The sequence below is a fragment of the Aptenodytes patagonicus genome, chromosome 1 (genome assembly GCF_965638725.1).
Source record: "Aptenodytes patagonicus chromosome 1, bAptPat1.pri.cur, whole genome shotgun sequence".
Classification (NCBI taxonomy): Eukaryota; Metazoa; Chordata; class Aves; order Sphenisciformes; family Spheniscidae; genus Aptenodytes; species Aptenodytes patagonicus.
In genome coordinates this window covers 223,412,063-223,432,594 of record NC_134949.1, presented here as the reverse complement: position 1 = coordinate 223,432,594, position 20,532 = coordinate 223,412,063, and the positions used below count along the sequence as shown (strand labels likewise).

The following is a 20,532-nucleotide window of genomic DNA, read 5'->3' as shown; positions in this document are numbered from 1 at the left end:
TGGTCAGCCTCTTCGCACTAAGAATGCTCCATATTTTGAATCCGTATTTATCTAAGGATATCAGTATATTTTGCATAAATAACACAGGGAAGCGCACAAGCTTTGGAAAAGCCAGGCTTTTCTGCACAGCTGCTCCACCCTCCTCAGCTCAGCTGTACTAATGCTGGGCTCGATCTGGAAAAGTTTGGCTCCACTGCTCCACTAGTTTCTACAAGCACCTCACTGTACCGGTGACAGCAAAGCCAAAGCCAACACAAGCCAAAGGACCAGTCCTGGTAGGGAGAACAGTTTTCCAAAGCCCCCCAGTGTGGCATGGGGCAAAGGAGAGAATGGGAAAAGACAGTGTGAGAAGGAACAGCTGAGAGGCACCGATGCCATAATGAACAAGAATGAAAATGCGAAAGAAAGGGGAGGAAGGTGAGAAAAATACAGAATGAGAGAAACTGAGAAAAAGAAGGTTAGGAAAGAGCAAAGGAAAGCTAAGGAAAAAAAGTAAAAGGGAGTTGAATAGGAAAAACAGCTGGAGCTCAGGCAGCAGTTGAGAAGACATTTATATAGCTTGCTTCTTTGCTCTCCCCTCTTTTTGTGGAATCAATCATAAGATATGTGGTGGTTACATATTCCTCTTTAACCTTCAGGTTCGACAATAAGACTTATAAAATAACATACTCTCTAAAATGAGACCTGAGGTTTGCTTTTTCTCCTAATTGAAAAAAAGCTGAATTCCACCACTGAATTACTCAGGGCTACTTTTGACTCAAGTAAATGTATTGCTTTCACTCCTGTCTCTGGAATAAACTTGACTGTAATTATCTGGATAACTGTCTCTCTCGACACTGAAATTATATGATTTCTGTAGAAGTGGGAGAATTGACTGTTGTAGAATTAATCATGTTTTTGTGACATTCAATGTTATGAAAAGGAGCCTTTCAGCATGAAATAATCACTGGTTTGTCAATCTTCAATAAATCAAGGAAGAGGCACGCAAGATTAAGGAGAATAGAAACAGTAAAACAAACATTAAAAAAAGAAATCAACCGGTTTGTTTTTCTCTTACACCACTGTTCCATTTCAGTGCTGGACAAGGCTTCTGTGTCCCAGTGTGGCACAACATACCAACACAGCAAGAGTCGAGGACTGAAGTGGTTCTGGGGCCCTACTGGTGTCAGAAGAGGGTAAAAGCAGCAAGCCTGGATGCAGTATATTGTACCCGCTCTCCTTGTTTGTAAGGTGAAGTCCTGGACCAGACAGATCCAAGCTGTTGTTCATCTAAGGGCATGGGACACTTTGAGTGTTGCAGCTATTTAATACCCAAGTACCTAACAGGTTCTCAAGTCTGGAATTGAAATCTAGGATCCTGACTAAAGAACCCAATGGTTTGTAATATCATGAATTCACACCATTTACACATACATACCCGGGTCACTGAGCCAGCCACTGTGGGGCAAGGAGAGAGGGATTCCTGCAGGGCCAGTTCTTGCATGGACTTTGGCAGTTACCTTGTGACCAAAAACTCTGCACAGCGCTCTCTGTCGTTTCTAGCATCTGAAATTATTGCCTATGCGTAAGTGCTTTCCTTCTGTGGCTTAAAGCCCTTACTCAAGGAATGGAAAAAACACACCAGGATGGGACTGCAGCCGTGTGGGAACAGAAAATCCTGCACACAGCGCTCTCCACAACCCAGCTGGATCGGGGCTGCTGTGCAGTTAGAAATGTAAAATTAATAGGTCACCAAGGAACGGAGTCCAAAAGGCAGCTTGATTACATGTTGTTTAAGTGAAGACTCTCAGCTTGTGGCTGGGAGGTCCCATGGCTCTGCTTCCTGGCCTGTTGATTTATTTGACACAAGACAATTGTTTAGAAAAATAAAAAAAGGCACAAGGGGGGACATTTAGGGTAATGCTCACTATTGTAAATTCCCCATCTGGCCCCCTTCCTGACTGCTCAGTGATCCACCTTCAATGAGAAAAAAAGGTTTACAAGCCTTCTTCACAGACTGGGGATAAAGACACTCTGCTGGGCTGGGCTGCGAGTTCTTCATGCTGAGAACTGGAAAATCTGTATCCACCCATCCCCGGGTGAAGGGATTAAGATGAAGGATATAGATGATAAAAGAGGGATAGCTGTGTTGTGTTTCTTTGTGGGGTTTTTTTTAGGACCTCAAATGTCCTAAAGTAAGAGGTAGGTGCTTCCACAGCCAGCTCAGTATAGACACATGCTATGGGATGCATCCAGTAATACCTGGGACCCTGCCTGCTGCCTCGCCATTCCTCCACGTTCAGAGCTCAAACTATGCAAGTACCAGAAGAGGTTCTTTCAGAGGTAATGCAGGTTTCCTCCTTCCCTCAGTCAGAATCACCATGTGCAAAGGAGGAATTCAAATGATGGAGAGCTTCCTACCTCTTAAAATTTTGCCACCAGAATGGGAACTGCCTCTCAGGAAAACAAAGCGTTGTGGTAATCACCTAAAATCCTGGCTGCAAATGCATTTACTCGCTTGGATTCGACAAAAAACAGTTATTCTTTGACTCCTCCTGACTGAAGAGCTGTATCAAAGATTTCCAAGATAGAAGCAGATGGTCTACCAAATAGTATTAGTTCCTTCTTAGGAGAACACTTTATATTTTAATTTAGTTCCCAATTGCTCTTAATAGGGATGAAAAAAAGCTTCCAGCTGAAGCATCGCATTTCTTTGAAACCTTCAAGGAAGTGACTAGAAAGACATGTTATAAAATGAAGCAGTTAAACTCAATGTTTGTTCAATGCAAAGAGTCAGCACTTCCTATTCAATGTCTTCCTAATTACCCCCGGGGATCAAAGACTTTCAAGTGATTGCCTGTCCATTCAAACCGCTAATAGATGATCACTGGCCCCTCCAGTGCTATAGTAGCTTGCTGGATGCTTGTAATTTCCTGCAGGAAAGGGAAAATGCAGTTTTAAACAGGTATATTTAAATATTTTTATGGGTGTTTTTTATGAGGATTTTTTAAGTGTCAACCTATAGTAAAAATAGACATAAAGGTGGTGTGGCTTATCCAAGGAGCTGTCTGCTTAAATACAATCTGTAATTTCCTTCACCATCTACACCATTGTGAAAGTAGAATAGGAAGTTGAACGATGGACCTTGCAACACTTTGCTGCTATTAGGCAGCTTACTGCACCGAGGAAACTTATTTCAGCCCCCACAGCTCTAGTAAATTTGGTGTTACACATGCTCAGGCCTTTCTCAGTAAAATATTTTCCCTTCTAGATACCCTTTCCGGCAGAGACCATATTGCTATAAATATTACTGATATATTTCTTCAAGATCAAAGTCAATTATAAGATGGTCCCACTGTACCTCTAAATGGAGTTTTAATTTGTGTATATAATATTAGAAATAATGGGTTTCCCATTGGGGTACTCACTTCAATTAGAGAAATGAGGACAGGCGGCCCTACCAGAGGGCCTCCTACCTTGCTTTGCAATTACTCAAATTCTGGGCTAGCCTGTTGTGGACAGTATAATTTTACAAATGCCGTTTCATTACACACATATAAACTGTGAGACCCTAATTAAAAAGGGTGTAATTTACATAGGTAAATCAACAACCTCTCACATGCTTCCTTCCTTATTATCTCTACCAGATATTATCAGAAAACCTGCTTTCCCAAATTAATATAATAGGTTGCTTAAAGTCTAAAAAATACAGTTTGCTGTTTAAAAGTCACAAACAATACCTGTCTCCTTCTATCACCCCAGCACAACAGAGGTGGGATCAGAGTTTAAATCTAGTATCCCAGTTTAAGGGTTAAGATCTAAATATTGTTGTAGAATTTGATGCGTGAACTGATCTCTCAGATGGCCGTCTGCTCATCTATCCTTCTGAACATGAACATGATTTTATTATGAAGACAAGTAAATGATTTGAGAGTGCTGCTCATGATTTAATCCTAAAATCAGCTGAAAATGGCATTAGTGTTATTAGTCACCATGCACATTCTAATAGCAGTTGATGTAAGAAAAGTTAACAAAATTACAATCTCTGAATCTCTTGATGTCCAAAGCAGGGGTTTAACTTGAGCTTTACTTAGCCTGAGTAAATCTAGCAACTTAAGAGCATGATGGAGGTGCTTCAAATTCAGTACAAATTTACACATTTGTAGATCAGGGCCAGAGTGCTCATCAGCATCGTCAAAACTGAGCTCTAAAGCAGAATCCTTTGGCTTGGTGACTTTTTGAAGAGATTTGAAGAAATGTAACCTGCACATGTACTCAGGAGCGTCTCATTGTTTTAACTGCTTCGGACGACAACTGCATGGGTATATTTAAAGCAAGCTAAAAATGTTTCAATTTATTTTCGAATTTTTCTTTACATAAACTTGAAAAACAAGCAGATTGTTCCAAGAGTTCATTTGGAGAGGGAAAAAATCCTTTTTTTTTCCCTGTACAAAAGCTCAGCAAATGGATACAAATGTACAGTCTGGGAAATCTGATAAAGTGGGTGACACAGCACAATTAATGACACTAGAAATTTTTTTTCTGTCCAGAGACCATGGGCAAAATCCAGCACAGTACTTTCAGGTACTATAAATCTAAGTGAATGGTTCAGATCAGTGTGAAAAGCTCTCTCAATAACGAAACTTAACACAACCTGATGATTTGTTCCCTTGGTCTTAGAACTAAATCCAGCACATAGATTAAGGCAAGTGCTGGCAAGTGCAACCCACAGTGTTCTCTTAAAAGGCCCACAGCCATCTTTATATTTAATTACACCTAAAAAAAGCATTTGCTAAAGAAACTCAAAGTTCGCCAAGTCAAGCACTCAAAAGTGAGCAAAGAACAGAATTAAGATTGCTTGTGCGATTTTAGATCAGCGCCTGTATGCATATGTACTCTGTAATAGCCTTTAATTCCCTCATCACAGGCTATTTTTTTTCCAACTGGCCCAATGCTGAGCAGAACAATTGCACAGAAATTGCCACTCAACCCTGGCAACTCCAGCATTGTAGCATGTTCAATGGCTTTCTAGGGATGCCATATGTGCAGCCTGGTTGGTAGCAGTAGGAGGGGATTGGAAAGGGAAGAAATATGCTCAGTGCAGACAATTTTGCTACCGCACTCTAAATAGGTCCCTACTGAGCATGTGTGAACTCAGATTTTCTAGTTTTGTGGCAGCCAGCTCTGTGTGGATCAGGGGTATGATAAAGCACACACTATTCTTTGTTCTTCCTAATAAAAAAGAGGTGTCACAATTCTCCATTACCTCCACGCTTCTGCAATATGAATATAAAATAACAGTAGATCCAACAGCAGAGTTTTGCATAAGTGAATGACTACATTGGCAGTAGGGATCCAGACCCCTACTCTCATCAGTCTATTTAGGGTATCTTCACTTGTGATTACTTAGGCCATGATAATTTTGTTTCATCGTTAAATACGAATGTATCAAAGTGCTTGCTCAGGGACATAGTACACTGCCTAGTCCCTTCATCCCCAAAGGCTACATTTTTAGTAGTGAATTAAACAGTACAATGCAGTGGAACTTGATAGTCTATACCATTTATTTGTTAGAAGGGACTCTACCATGATTTTGGCTGTGGTCAGCCAATACCTTCTGAGTTCCTGCAGACAGTTCAGCTAGCAAAGACCAGAGATCATTCTCAATAGACAGTTTGGGTGTGACCATCCATAAGAGTTGGATGGTATAGAAATGCACCCATTCTGGACCAGTTGGATGCCCAGAGTGGTCCCATGTACATGTTTCAAAACCTGGAGTAGCCCATGACCCAGCTTGACTGGAGAAGGTACACTAATATAAATAAACTATTACTGACCACTTGGATTAATACTGTTTGGAATATCATTGTGCTTAGATGATTGTGGGATTTTTTTTCACCAAAAGCCTCACGAAGCCCTTTTGATGCTTGATTTCATTATCATTTCTGCCATAATTAAATGAGATTCTGCTCCACTGATAGTCCAATTAGAGTTTCTTTTGAAATACCTAGTGTAAGCATAGCCATCATCTCTGCTAACTGCCTTGTTCTGCTTTGCTTTTTGAAGAGTCTCTTTGCATAATGAATGATGCTACAGTTGTACTAGGCAAGCAAGGTGTGATGTTGCTGCTGTGTTATGTGCTACCATATTTGAAAACAGCTAACATATGCTGTTCTCATCATCTGTCTAGGCAAAAGTTTCTGATTGCAATAAGGACAGGCTTGGAAGTTAAGGTATGATAAAATCAAATAAAGCAGAAGATAGGAAAAGCTGGTGATGCTGGGAGAGTTTATTAGTTTTTCACTTACACACAGAGATTCAACAACCTCTAAATATCTATTTATTGAGCATCAGATTCTGATACCTCACAGTGAACTGCGTAAGTGATCCTTTCAGAGCTTTTAAGTTTCAGCATAAACAGTGGTGTTGAAATCTTGTCACAGAGGGAAAGAGTGGATTGGACTTTTTGTTATTTTACAGGTCATCTAGTATGTTACCTAGGTAGTATACTTAACAAGAACACTTCACTTAACACTATAAAGATGTATATCTACCACATAGCTCAACTTTAACTACAGGTAAAAAACCTTAGAGAATGCATCACTGCACATATCCAATAGAAATGTATGACCTGGCTGCAAATCAGGTTTTGAAGCCATCTTCTAATTTATGTTAGAAAAGGACAGGAGAGAAACACTAAACTATAAGTGAGCAATATTTTTCACTATTATCAGTGACATCCCTAACTGAGCTTACTCTTATGACTAGTTACCCACAAAAATGTACGGTATTTGAAAACACTGAAACAAAGCCCATTACAGGAAACATTTCTTTCTGTCTCCACTTACCTGCAATTAAATTATGTTATTTCACACTAATTAGTATGAAATAAAAACATGGACTCGAGGAGAACTCCTTCCAGTAGATATTAAGATCTGTAAAACTGATTCCTTTTCAGCGTCTGTGTGCAAAGGTCAATCTAAGCCATGAAATGAAGATTATAGCAGCACATCTGTGCCACTGTCATAAAGGCAAGGCCAGCACTTTCAGTGTCAGCAAGCTGTTATTTTCTTTTCTGGGGGCTTATAGCAACTATAAAAACTCACTAAAAGCAACTGATAAAAGCGTATAAAAGCTGAGAGCCCGTATCTTACAATTTAATAAAAACAGATGGAATTAAACTGATCCCTCCTTGTATTAAAGATTCTTAAATTTAAGAAAGGATCAGGCATCTAAAGGGCTGATGGTGATGTTATGTGACTGACGTGTGGTTTCATGGTGCACTGATGCAAACTCTGACATCAGATGGAGCCCTCTGGATATACAGCCTCAACCTGCTTCCAACCCATTAAAGAATCAGTCATACTGGTGGTCTACTTCTAAATGGAAGTCATTCTTCCAGTGATTCCAGAATGATGAAAGAGGATCAGACTTTGACAAACGGACCTCTTCATTCAGTGTCAAAATAAAACAATAAGCAGCAATAAAAAAAGTAATATATAAAACCCCAGAACAGTAGGGAAACAGAGTAATCTATATAAATCTAAGACAATGCAGAGAATTGATAAAGGAAGCTGAAGACACGGAAAAAAAAAATACATGGCTTGAAAAAACCAAAGAACGATAGAACATTTTTCAAGTGTATTGAAACCTAGTAAACTGAGCAACAATATAGCTGTTTATTTGATGGAGAGGGGGAAATTGTTAATAATCTTATAGTAAAGGCTAAAGTGTTCAGTAAGAATTTTTGTTCTGGTTTTTGAAAATAACTAGGATAATGCAATTATTTCAAAGGAAATAAGTTTTTTTCCAGTCCATTAATAACCAAGAATTATATTAAACTACATCTATTCAAGGACAAACTTTTTAAAATCTGCAGGCTCATTTAACTTGTACCCAGTAAATGAGATGAGCTAGCAGAAGAGGAATCTGACTCCCTGATTAATACTGAAACAGCTACCAAGAGATTAGAACAGGGTTAATGCTGTACAAATATTTAAGAAGGGAAAAGAAGAGGATGCAAGTCACTTAGATCGAGTAGCCTGACATCTATTACAGACAAAAGAATGGAAAACATAACACAGAATTCAACTGACGAAGAACAAAGAAAGTGAATGTATGGTAACTCAGGCCAACCATATTGCTTTTCTGAAAAATAGATCTTAAGAAACAGTCACTCATTTTTTGACAAGATTACAGTTTAGTAAGACATTTGGTATGACTTTCGATTGAAGAAACAAGCACTTTCCAATGGTAAAAAGCAATGTATACATGTGCTTAAGAACTAACTGAAAGACCTTAAAAACATCATCGCTGGTGAATAACCATCAAATGTTAACATTTCTGGTGAAATTCAACGATTGATAGTTGGCCTGAAATTATCCAACATTTACATCAACGTTACATAAGTAAACATAAAATCATGGATGACTGAACATGCAGATGACTCAAAGACTATTCAAGTGACAAATACAATGATGAGGATGGAACAGATAAATAGAAGAGCTGGACAGCTACTAAATTGGAATGATTCAAACAAAACGTGCTTAAGGTTCAAACAAAATGTGTCAAAGGCCAGCCTATATACTTAGGATAACAGATCACAAGTTGTGTCTGTGAAATGAGACACTGGCTTCCAGAAAGCAGCGAGTGAAAATGACTTAAGGAGTAAGCACAAGAAGATGCTGTATAACCAAATCTTAATGTAATTTCTATAGCCAAAAAGAGCTAATGAGATCCTTACACATTTAAGTCGGGAAAAAGTGAACTGAAGTAGTTATGTGACTTATCTGTGTAGAAATGTAGAGTAAGTAGCTGGAGTTTACTAGCCTTCAATGTCCTAAGAGGTCAGCCTACCTGATCTGATAGTGTTCATGGATTTTAACATTGAAAATTAAGAAAAAGTTTTAAATGAAAATTATGGGAATCTTCCTACTTCTTCTTGCTTCCAATAAACACTGAATTAGTTCCTAAAAGATGCAGTACTTGAACAGGCTCTTCATCAGTGTAGACCGCTTTGCAGAGCAGAAATTTTTCCGCTGAGTTTCAGAACATGTTGCCATCAAATGGAATATCTAAATTTTAATACTTCCCAGTTTACCCACACTGGGCAACTCTAACAAAATTAGTGGGTTTATATTATTTTCTACTATCCTTTTCCAGTAATATTTTCTGGCAGTGTCTCTCTTTCAATAGTGTATATATCATCCTATATTTCTCCTTTCCCAACACTTTTAATGTCAGGTTACAGATCTTATTTAGGTCGAAACAGTGAATGTTCTTTAATGGAGTTTCTATGGTGAGCTTTTTAACACCCACCTGAATGAATTGATCTTCACAAGAATAGCTTTAAAGTTGGATCTTGTACCTTTATCACCTTTATTTTAAAGCTGCGGTTAAATCACTTGTACTTCCTTTACTCTAACTTATAAAGCTAACAGTAGCTGCTATCCAAACATACAAATCAAAAATATCCAAAATCCAAATCAAAAAAGAGATGCACACAATCCTCTAATAATACAAACAGCTCTTCCTAACACTGCAGATGAAAATAAGATCTGAGTTATAATTCATATCACCATGCACCTAAAGCTGCAACGAAAGACAACAAAACAGGGGGAAATATAGGACTAAATACAGCTCGTCTTGGTTTTAATTTTGTGTCCTTCTCATCTCTCTGACAATTACTGTCTTGTGTACAGGTACAGTGCTAACAACCAAACGCCTTTCCTTGGTAATGGCGGACAAAATGTATACATAACATTCCTTAATGTAGCTATACTGAGCTGTACTTTGGGGATCTATCTGTGTTTTATACAACACTGTGTGTGCATGCACGTGGAGAGGAAGAAGGAGGAATGTCAGTAAAGTGACTGGGGCTGAAACATTTGAGTGATTCACTAATTCTTTGTGGATCTGACCAAGGAAAGTTTCTTTTGTCAGATTCCTGTAGGCAGCTTTCCTGAGCTCAGTGCTACTCAACCAGCCTCTTGTAAACTTTACGCACAGCAGTTGCCCTCACTTGTTCCTTAACAAGAGTGAAGTGTGACTGGGGCTGACACAAAGCCCTGGGATCTTCCCATCTCTCTGCTACAGAACAAACGATGCAAAAAGATTCCTGCAACTTGTCTGAAATCATGCACTTCTGAATGATCAGGAGGAAGCTCACATTGATGGCATCCATGGGGCTGAGACTATTTTCATGTCTCAGCTTTCCTGAGATAATTTACAGGGGCGAAATTTGGAGCTCAACAACAAAAAAGACAAGATCATCATTCAAAACTGGATTGAAGGGTCAACGTCTGTCTTGATGTATATTCTGTCTTTAGTCAGGTCAATCTCCAGAATCAGGAATACATAAAAATATATGCAGACTTTTCCAGGGTTGGTCCAGCTCCTGTTGCAGACATTGGGACCAATGTCATCAACCCTGACTGCATTTGAATGAGTGCTAAAGTAAACAGAGAAGTTCCAGTTTAAGAGGAGCATGTGCAAGAGAAGAATAAGGCCTGTATTTCCCAAATGTCACTGGGCATGAAAGAAAGAGCTAGATGTCATTTAAACTGTATGACTTAGCGAGGGAGTGGCACTAACCATGCTTGTATGCATTTGGTACAATAAGAGCCAGCTTTAACAGAAAAACCCCACATATTCAAGTTCTACTATAAAAGATAAAAATGGTTGTGCTGGGTCGTGATGATGGTCCCTCTTAACCAGTGTCCTGAAATGTTACGTTTCACAAACATCTATAGTACATAAAATATGTTACTGATAATACTGTAGCATCTTTCAGACTGGATCTCACAGTTTTATAGATTAAGGGTAAAATGAAGTAAATGAGACCCAAAGTTAGAGTGAACTGCGTGCAGTAATTTTGTGAAGATGTGAAAGAACCAAGAAAGGACCTGGAAGCTTCTTTTTAGGTGACAGATTGACTTCATAATGTAAAGGCTTTGCTAGAACAGATTGTTTAGCTACAATTTCTGCATTTTATCTAAGATAAGATGGAAATAGAAAACATTGAAAGATCCCTGTAAATCAAAAGAACAAATGGCAAAGTAGCAAAATAGAACTTAATCTGGGATCAGAAAAGAAATATTATAGCAGAAAATGAAAGAAACTTGTTGTCAGGGTAATAAATTGGTTTATATTTTAACTTGAATAAAAACCTTAGTATCAAGTTATAAATGTAGGAGTAATAGATATAGCTCAAGTTTAATAATTAAGCATTAGCAACTTTTCCTATTGATCTCAAGTGGCATGTAAACACCATGGTAATTGGTATACTATACATCCATAGCTAACTAGTTAGATAGCTAAGAGCTTTGGAGAGCTGCTTTCAATTGGGTTTATTACATAGCATCAAAGAATCATGAAAAAAAAGAGCTAAATTTAGCTTTCAGGGTGATTTTTAGACAATAAAAAGAAAGACACTTTATAAACACGTCATAGTCCTAGCACGGTTTTACTGTCAAAACATTTTGCCTGTAGCAAGCAACACTGTTCTTTAAGTGAAGCTGCATCTGTACGGAGTTCAAACGAACACAGAGCTGAGAAGTAGAAAGAAGTCTGACTCTAATCAAATGAATGACTGTTTTGGCTTCATAATATGTTTTCCAGCCCTAGCTTTAATCTAAATCAAATGCCCATCTTTCTTGCTGTTCATGCAATGCAACCGCAGCACATGCTTAAGTATAGGAAAATTGCAAGTGCCTAACTACATCAAATTGTACTTCCATCTAGTCTGGAATCTACATCAGGCAGAGGATAATACCTTCTGTTTCAGAAGAAAGAAACTATTCTCCATCACTAATTCGTTTAGAAACTGTTCCGTGGATCTAGCCAAACAGCTGCTGGGCACGGAGATCTGGACAATCAAACAGGTCTTTTCTGTTTCCAAACTCAGATATCTTCTTCCCAAGCAGCACAGCAATGTCAGAGACTCTTTACAGTGCTATGCTAGCAGGCCTGGCATCTACCAGGTACAGAAACCACGCTGGCAAAGTATTTGGATAGCAACATACCTTGTGGTATTATCTCTGCCATAAGAATCTCGCTATAAATTAGCCCTCCAAGGCAGAGCTCCGTGGCATACAGACCCCATCACATCCCAGCAAAGGCCATGAAAATTTTCCTTGTCGATTGAATGGACAATCCTAAAATGGGGAATTTAATTTTAAAGTGGTGTCTCTTCATGACCTCCTGGAACAGCAAATTTTCAGGTCAGTTACAAGCTGCTTAAAGAGGCCTTTCATTTCAGTGGTTCCAGCGGTGCCGCTCCTGCCATTTTGATGTTACAGCCCCGATCTGCCACTGCTTTTCTCTTTGGTGTTCTCATCCTATGAGAGAAGCTTCTGCAGAGCTCACGAGCTTTGCATAAGCTGTGTGTGTGCAAAACTTGGATGTGCATTGTTGCCACTGCCTTAGTGTGTGTCTCTGAATATTTGAAAAGGTGGCAACAGGTCAATCAAAAGCTGGTTAATTCAAATGAAAACCAGCTTCTGGTGCTTAATACACCCTGTTATATTTTGTTTGTCATTATCTCTCCAGACCAGTGACTCAGCCCTGTAAAACCTTCTTTGAAAAGGCCCAGCAAGATAAATGAACCTCAGACTATATAATACCATGAAGACTTTCATAAAATAACGGAAACTCTGCCTTTTAGCCTTAAACAAACGATTTTGCAAGTGCTTCAGATGCTGTGAAGAGCACCCTGAAGCCCTAGACATTACTCTGAAGTATTTCCATTAACCAATCAGTGTATAAAAAAATAGAGTAAATGCCAAGCCACTGCCATGGGACCCGATTCAAAGTCCATTCACTTAAATGGGAGTCTTTCCAATGACCTCAGTTTGCTTCAGAGGATTAAAATGGTCATTAAAAAGATAATTTCTATGGTTGTTTTAACTAACAAGAGCAGGTGGAAAGTAGCCAAGTTCCCAACACTCATGAGCTGTTATATAGATGGCACCTTCTTACTCATGATTAAGTTATACCTTACCACTCAAATAGTCCCTATGGCATCGGAAAGAGCAAGATACTGCTTAAATGAGGAAAGGTATCTGTAAGAAAATGCAACTTTCTAAATATAGGGGGAAAAAAATGGAGGAAAAACAGTGATTTGTTTTGCAAACAGACCAGGTTATTTAAAAGAATGAACAAGTTCCTGTTAAGACCTGCGTAGTTTTCATCAGAATGCAAAATGTCGCAGCTTAACTTAGTGAAAGTACAAACATTTTGACTCCCTGATTCATTTTTTTTCTTTTGGGTTAGGTGATACAATTCTCATCTGCAACTTGACAGGATGTAGAAAATAATTACAAATGAAAAGGTTATTCATAATTTTTAAATGAGTTAATTAGTAAACCCCACCAGAGTCATTCATTACAGTAATTAATAATTGATTATACTTGAAATTAAACACAATTTTTCATCAAAATCTAATTAAATAACTGCCTTTTTGCTTGTTGATTAGAACACCGGGTCTGGTAGAGAAAATCTTTGCTAAATATGTTTATGCTGAACTGAACCATCGAATTTGATTTTTAATAATTGATAGTTCCTTTAGAAATTAGTAATTATGACCCATAATCACAGCAGCTCAACCTGATCAGCATTTCTGGCACCTTGCCAGCCATCCATGGAGCCTGGCAAATGCCACAGAATTCATCTGAATGGGGAAAAAAGGGTGGGAGAGCACTCAATGGAGCTACCTTTTAACCACATTAACTATGATTTTAAAACAGGAGCCTGATCTTTTCAGAACTCTGAAAAAGGTTTCTGAGTTGGAGAATACCGAGTGGCAAACCAAACTCTTCTCAATCTATCTAAGGGCACACACCTCCTCCGTCAGAATTAACAGGCACCACTATTCTGAGTTATAATGATACTCCTTTGACACACTGAGATAATGTCCAAAGGAGCCATGTTCAGGGCATAAGGAGAATACCAGACAAATGAGAAAGGCGAGTCCAAATGTACATAGCAAATGATGAAAATTGACTGCATATTTCATCAAACTGCTGCTGATTTAATGTTGGTTAATTAATCATTCCTGCTCCTCTTACAGGAGGCATAAAAGTGACCAGAGTATGATGCAAGACAGAAGTGGAAAAGTATCAGTCATTAAAGAAGTGTACATAAAAGGAACACAGTAAAAGCAATCCTTTGTGGTAGTGCTAATTATACTCATGTGAAATGAAAGCAAAAATCTTTCGATCCAGGCTAAGATTTGTAATTCTAACCACAACCTTTTATAGATCTTTAGTGTACAGGAAGTCACAGTGAAATCAAAAAGACTCATTTGTGCCATGAGAAATGGGCTTTTTTACCTATGATCACATCTGTAAGTGTCTGGCAACTAGTTTGCACCACTGACAGTTTAAAATAGAAGTCTAGGAATGGACCTTTGTAAGACATTTATAACACAAATATCAAATCTAACTGAAGAAAAAGTAATGGTAACACCCCAACTTTACAGGCTGAAAAATATAATTTTCACTTCTAACAGTTCAATTACTTTTGCAACAAACACTGAGGACGCTGTTTGCAACAAACACTGACAACCCTTATAAACCAAAGAAATTCAGATCATGCACAGCTCAAGAAAAATCCACTGCTTCTCCACCCAAGTAGCAAATTTCCCTGACTCCCCCTACTCAAAAAAGGCCCTGTTGGACCACAATCTAAACTCAGTCCTTCTCCATCCTCCCGGTCACCCTGTGAACTTCAAAATCGTTGGTTAAATGGCTAGGATGTGCCACCAAAAGATAGAATAGAACCACATTTTTGTGTGTCAGGATCTTGGTTCTGACCCTGCTTCTCGTCAAAGTCAACAGCAGAGAATTCCCACAGACCTGGATGCGACTCTGATTGGGACATGGACCTCACTGCCTGTTTTCATGGGCTGCTTTGAGAAAACCTGGTGGGTTTATCTCACTCCAGGTACACTTTCCTCTGCAGAAAGTAAACAGTCCATGCCATTGAAGGGAGCACGACGTATGACTCATGTCTTAATAAGCTCTTCCGGCTCTCGGACATGTGTTAGGCTCCCTACCATACCACTGCAACCTCAATTAAGTCAACAGAGGCCTTATTTCCCCGTTGCTTTGTACCATGATCTTGACCCTCTGGTTCCCAAACGTTAGCATTATGGGTGGGTTTGTAGAGAAATTAAAAAAAAAAAAGCAGAAAAAAAACCAGAAATAAGCTTACCTATGAAATACGCCAGCAGGATCACCAGCGTGACTGAGATGACAATGGCACTCAGAGCAGCGCATTTCCAGTTACAGTACTTATAGGGTTTCTTCAGGTTAAAGGCAGGCCTAGAGAAGGTACTTCTGGGAAGGGGCCTAGGGGGAGGTGAGTACACAGTGCTGGACGTCAAGGGATATCCCGGCGACGTTGTACAAAAAAGGGGAGAAGTGCCTCCAGGTTTGAACAGGAAGTGCCTGAGGGAAGAAAGACCAACAGCAAGTGACTCCTCACACAAATCGAAGCCGAGGGAGACGTGGGGTGGGAGGATGGCGACTGCTGCCAGGATTAGAAAAGCAGCTCCACACAATGCTGGCTACGGACATGGACGGCATGCACAAAAGAGAAGAATAAAAATCAAAGGCAAGTCACACAGAGTAAAGGAAAACAAAACAAAACAAAAAATCACAGGGCCAACAATGCCACAGAGAACTCTTCAAGGGCAGGAGTCCCCTCTGTGGAAGAGCTGGCATTAGAGTGAGATGAATACCCCAAGCACAGCTACGACAGACTGGTGGCACGGGCAGCACCAGGGGCCTGCTCACGCTCCCACAGAAATGCCCTACGGAGACTGAAGAGCGTGGGTCAGATTAAAGAGGGGAGAGCGTTTACCAATTCATTGATCACTGCATGAGAGCGTTTTTTGTATGGCATCAGTGAATGGAGATGGGGAAAGAGAGCTTAAGCCATTCCATAGCATCCAAATTGTCACAGAGGGGAATATTCACACTGTCCCCGCTCAGCAAGTTTAAGCGCTGGACAATGGCACGGCTAAAAGCATCAAAGCCCAGAATTCAAGTCCTGCGTATCGCGAGTGGGGAGAGGCACCTGCTTCCAGAAAGCAGTCCAGAGCACCTCAGTTTGATGCCTACCTTTAAAAAGTGTGAATTACTGTCAAAGGCAACGGTGTTTCCTGTCCAGTGACACATTGGGAGGCACTATATTTTGCCCGTTACTACAAACGCAGCCTGAGAGCCACCCTGTGAGGACCTTGTGTGAGACTCATGAAAGTCAGTGAAAAAAAACCCCACTGCAGTCCATGAGTTCCTGAAATGGTATGTCCCAATGGGAGTTCTCTCCATGGGAATCCTAAAAGAAAAACCTAATTTCGGTGGGACATCAGGAAGTACAAGGCATTCAAATTTTGGGAATGAAACTTGGGAAACGGATCCGACTCGTCTATCACCATGCTGATGTAAAACAAAAATGCAGCTTGTGAGGACTGAGAAACAGCCCCAGTGCAGTTTGCACCTTCTGCCATGGTTTATGGGGCCAGATTTGCAGCCAGCGTAAATGCAGTCAGCATGGATCCATGGGAGTCAGTCAAGCCAGTGGATTATACCAGATGAAGACGTGACTCTATTTTCCCCTTGAAGTCACGTGTGCAGTCACAGTGGGAAATGTCACATGCAGAAACATCACCATGCAGAAAAGCCACTGATTCGTGTGGTATAAAGTAACACATAATTCTCCAAAATAGGCGTTTGTAGTATTACAGCCATGGTTTTATTGGTACTCTAAGCATGACTGCTGAGCATTAGTGAAAGATTCATTATTTCTATTAATGCTCTACATCAAAACATTCATTTTTACAAAGAGTCAGATACTCTCCTGTGTTTTGGAAAATATTTATTTAGATACAGATGTATCTATTCTAAGCAAAGAGGTACCTGCAGTGTTCAAGTACACCAATTAGATCTTCAGTTAATGATGGCTACCACATTAGAAACAGACAACACAAGGTCAACAGTTTTGGCACTAAGTGTCAAGTTAAAAGCTGCTTATAACTTAAAAGTTAAGTGATCAAAAGTTAGGTAAAGATGCCAGAATGGGTGTTAAGTCAAAATCAAAGGCTTGGCTTACATACACCACTAGCAGACACTTGTAAGATAAGGTACGTGGAAAATATCAGTTTAACAATAAAGTATCAGGCTGCCAGCACAATAATGGTTTAAGATTTTTATGAAAATTAAAAGAATCTTAGTTTATATGGGATTCAAAATTGCTGTAGGTACTTCTTATTAATGAAATGACTTTCAAAACAACAAGGGAAGAAAAGCAAATGGCATGCTGTGGCTCACTAGCATATTAATGAGTCTGCCATTAATATGTACAGGACATGGTGGTCCAAGCCCCAGGACCTCACTTTTTTAAAGCCGTCTTGGAAGAGGCCAGCAATGGTGTTGCCCTTAAACATCATTGATAAGACCAAATGCTTTCATGCAAGGATCATAATGACTGTACAGTAAACAGGAAGACCACGTAAGTGTCACATACCCATCATTGTAAGCACCGTCATGTCGGGAGGAGGTGAGAATGTCCATCTCAATGAGGTTGTCCTGCAATGTCTCTAGGAATGTCTGCTTTGCTATGTTTCTACATACATATGGAAACATGAATGAAGCCAGTGAGTCATGCATATATGAAGTGTGATCTTATAAACCACAATGGTTATAGTGCAGTTGTGCATGGAATTAGAATGATGGACCATATATTTATATGTATAAGATGCTACACATATACATATATAGCTTTTAAGAATGTTCACTTCTCTATATATACACTATATATATGCATATACACACATACAAGCACAGACGCCCATGTGCATGTACAAAAAAAAGTTGATGTCTTTGTTCATTTCACATTATTTATTGCCAGTGACACATGAAACCTTCTGAACTGCTGGATTCAAAAGACTAGATTTCAATCCAGCGCAGCTGTAACCTTGTTACACTCCTGCATCTGTGGTGGTGTTACTCTGGAAAGGCACAGCACAGTATCTATACCCCACTGTGGCCAATACCGTGGTAGCACAGTTCCATCTAACGTCCTCATGGATTTCCAGCAAAAATCTGTCATTCCTTTGCTTACGTTTCAGTTTTGCATTTGAGAACTTTTTAATTACCAATTTGATTAATTTGTTTTCCTTTGTGGAACAATAACTTGCTATTTAGAAGTTTCAAAATGCAAGTTTTGCTCAATATGAGTATTCCAAATAAAAGGTTCTCAGTGATAAAGAGATAGAAGCTGGAAAAAAGTTATGCTGTAACCCAAATTCCAATACCAGAGTACTGACCATAATCTGGATAATACAGGCAATAGGCAAGATACTTAGGGCCTGCACATGAAAAAGCCTGCTTTTGACTTCACACACAATAGTGGTATTTTGCAATATCTGGCCTCCCCAGCATGGACTTTGATGAGTCACATTTTGACCTATATATGCTAAACTGTTTTGTACTTTTTGAGGAGAATAGCAGGAACAGAAAGAATTAAGTCAGAGGCACAGCTGGAAACAGACTGTGTCTTCCTCACCTTCAGGCTTGTTTCTCAACACCTGGCAAAAGAACATTCTTCCCATCTTTTTTAAAACAACAAAACAGTCCTGATTTTGCCCATGTCCGTTTTCAGCATCAAAACTGAATCTAAGCCTGAATGTGAATAAATTCCCTGGCCAAACCTAGCAAAAGGAACATAACAGCTTTGTGACACTTTATCACTTATGCAGGATTAAGTGCTTACAGGATAGAAGTGACATGATGTGAACTCAAATGAGAACTCCTCTGTCAAAGAAAATGGATTCAGGTAACATGCTATACCAAGAGAAACCAGCCCTGTCACGTTATACAAACCTTGATACTGTCTCTTCTAAAATGTCCTCAACCTTAATTTCCATTTCTACTTCCTCCTCTTCCTGCTGCTAATGCCAGCACTTGTTTAGCTCAACTCACTGCTTTTGGAGGCCTCTGGGCTGCTTTGACAGAACAGACCTACTCCTTGATCTGAATGAAAGTCAAGTGACTCCTATTCATAGCTTTGGAGTAAAGTGGATCGACATGCATGAGCTGTGTGCCACAGCACTTGAGACATCAGTCCATCCCCAAGTGTTTGCAGCTTCCTCGCATTCCCTGGGAATGCAGGAAAGGTTGGATGTTGAATTCAATGCAAAAAGAAGCAACGTATGTGCATGCGCTGAGCATTTAATGGGTAAGAGGCAAGGCATCTAGCAACACACCAATCAATAAAAGTTCATCAGTAGTTAAAATCCATGTCACATTGGCTCCATGAATTTCAGTTGTGGATTGTCAATAAAACAGAAGAGGGGAGGGTTATATAATCTTACAATGTATGTATTTGTAACAGAGAGGTCGCTGGGTCACCGAGGTGACTAATGCATGACTGTCCTCCTCACTGGAGGCTGAACAGAGTCTGCTCCCTTGGAGATTACCTGTGAATACCCGTCTACTTACAAACCACTCTCCCTTCTCATTATGAGTTGTGGTAGCAGAATCTGACCTTACAGGATTACCACATGAAATTTCCTGGGAATGGAAGTCTCCTGAAAGCTGTTGGTTTGTCAACTAAATGTCCATCTAGTCGACATTTATTTGCTCCTGCAAGGTCAAATGTAAAGGAACAGGCCACAGAAGAAGGAATAGTGAGGAATAAATACAGGGGCAACTGACTTACCTGTCAGGAGTGACTGCTGAGCAAAGATCTTCTCATCACAACCTTGATAATATATTGCTTTTAAAGCAACAAAAAAGGGAGCAGACAGGAAAAGAAAGAGGAAGAAGGAGAAACAGAGAAAAGGGAGTAAAGGGAAACTAATGAAAAGAAGGGAGAGAAGAGGAGGGGCTCTTCCTCTTGCAACATACAAAGTTCTCAGATATAGGATATGCTTATTGTGTCGGTTGTATACTTGTGCTACACATCCCTGCTTGCCTTTGCATTCCAGTATGGAAATTTCCAGGCAGTGACAAACCATCCTAAATTCCCAGTTCTGAATACTGCCTGGAGTCCACGGCAGCCAAAACCAAGCCTCTTCAAACTCTGGGGTGCTTAAAATCTGTAACTGTAGGCACGTTTCCCAGCCTGTGACAATCCCTGTTTAAAAGACATAGCTTTTTCTTCATGTTTTCTCTCTCTGTTGACTAATATGGGATTTAAAAAAAACGGATATTCAACAGAAATACAATTCCATTTTTGACATGAGATTACTATAATCTCCTACTGCTATACTTCAAAGGCCTTAATTCTTGGATTAATGTCTCTTGGCCAGGATTTATTTTTTTACATATTGGACGTTTTATTCTGTAGGTGGAGGTCTTTTTTTGGTTTTAAAAATCTTCACAGTGTGGAAGGTCGACTTCATGGAAGAGGTGGAATTGGGCATCCAAGTTTGCTGAGCAGCTCTGAAGCCTGGTCTTTTATGTCTAGAGAATTCCCACCGAAGGAAATGGAAGACCTCTGCGTGTCGGAAGAGCAGACTATTAGAGTAGAGATTTGTCACAGATT

At 39.6% G+C, this 20,532-nt stretch overlaps 1 protein-coding gene across 7 annotated transcripts in view; it reads right to left on the bottom strand.

Moving 5' to 3' along the window:
• TENM4 (teneurin transmembrane protein 4) overlaps positions 1–20,532 on the bottom strand; it is a 624,775-nt gene that overhangs the window by 201,150 nt on the left and 403,093 nt on the right. For all 7 annotated transcript variants that reach the window (XM_076328426.1, XM_076328432.1, XM_076328425.1 and 4 more), the window contains 2 exons: positions 17,509–17,607; positions 15,193–15,428 (listed from right to left, as the gene is read on the bottom strand). In XM_076328426.1, coding sequence (XP_076184541.1) covers positions 15,193–15,428; positions 17,509–17,607 — 335 coding nt within the window. The remainder of the gene's footprint in view (positions 1–15,192; positions 15,429–17,508; positions 17,608–20,532) is intronic.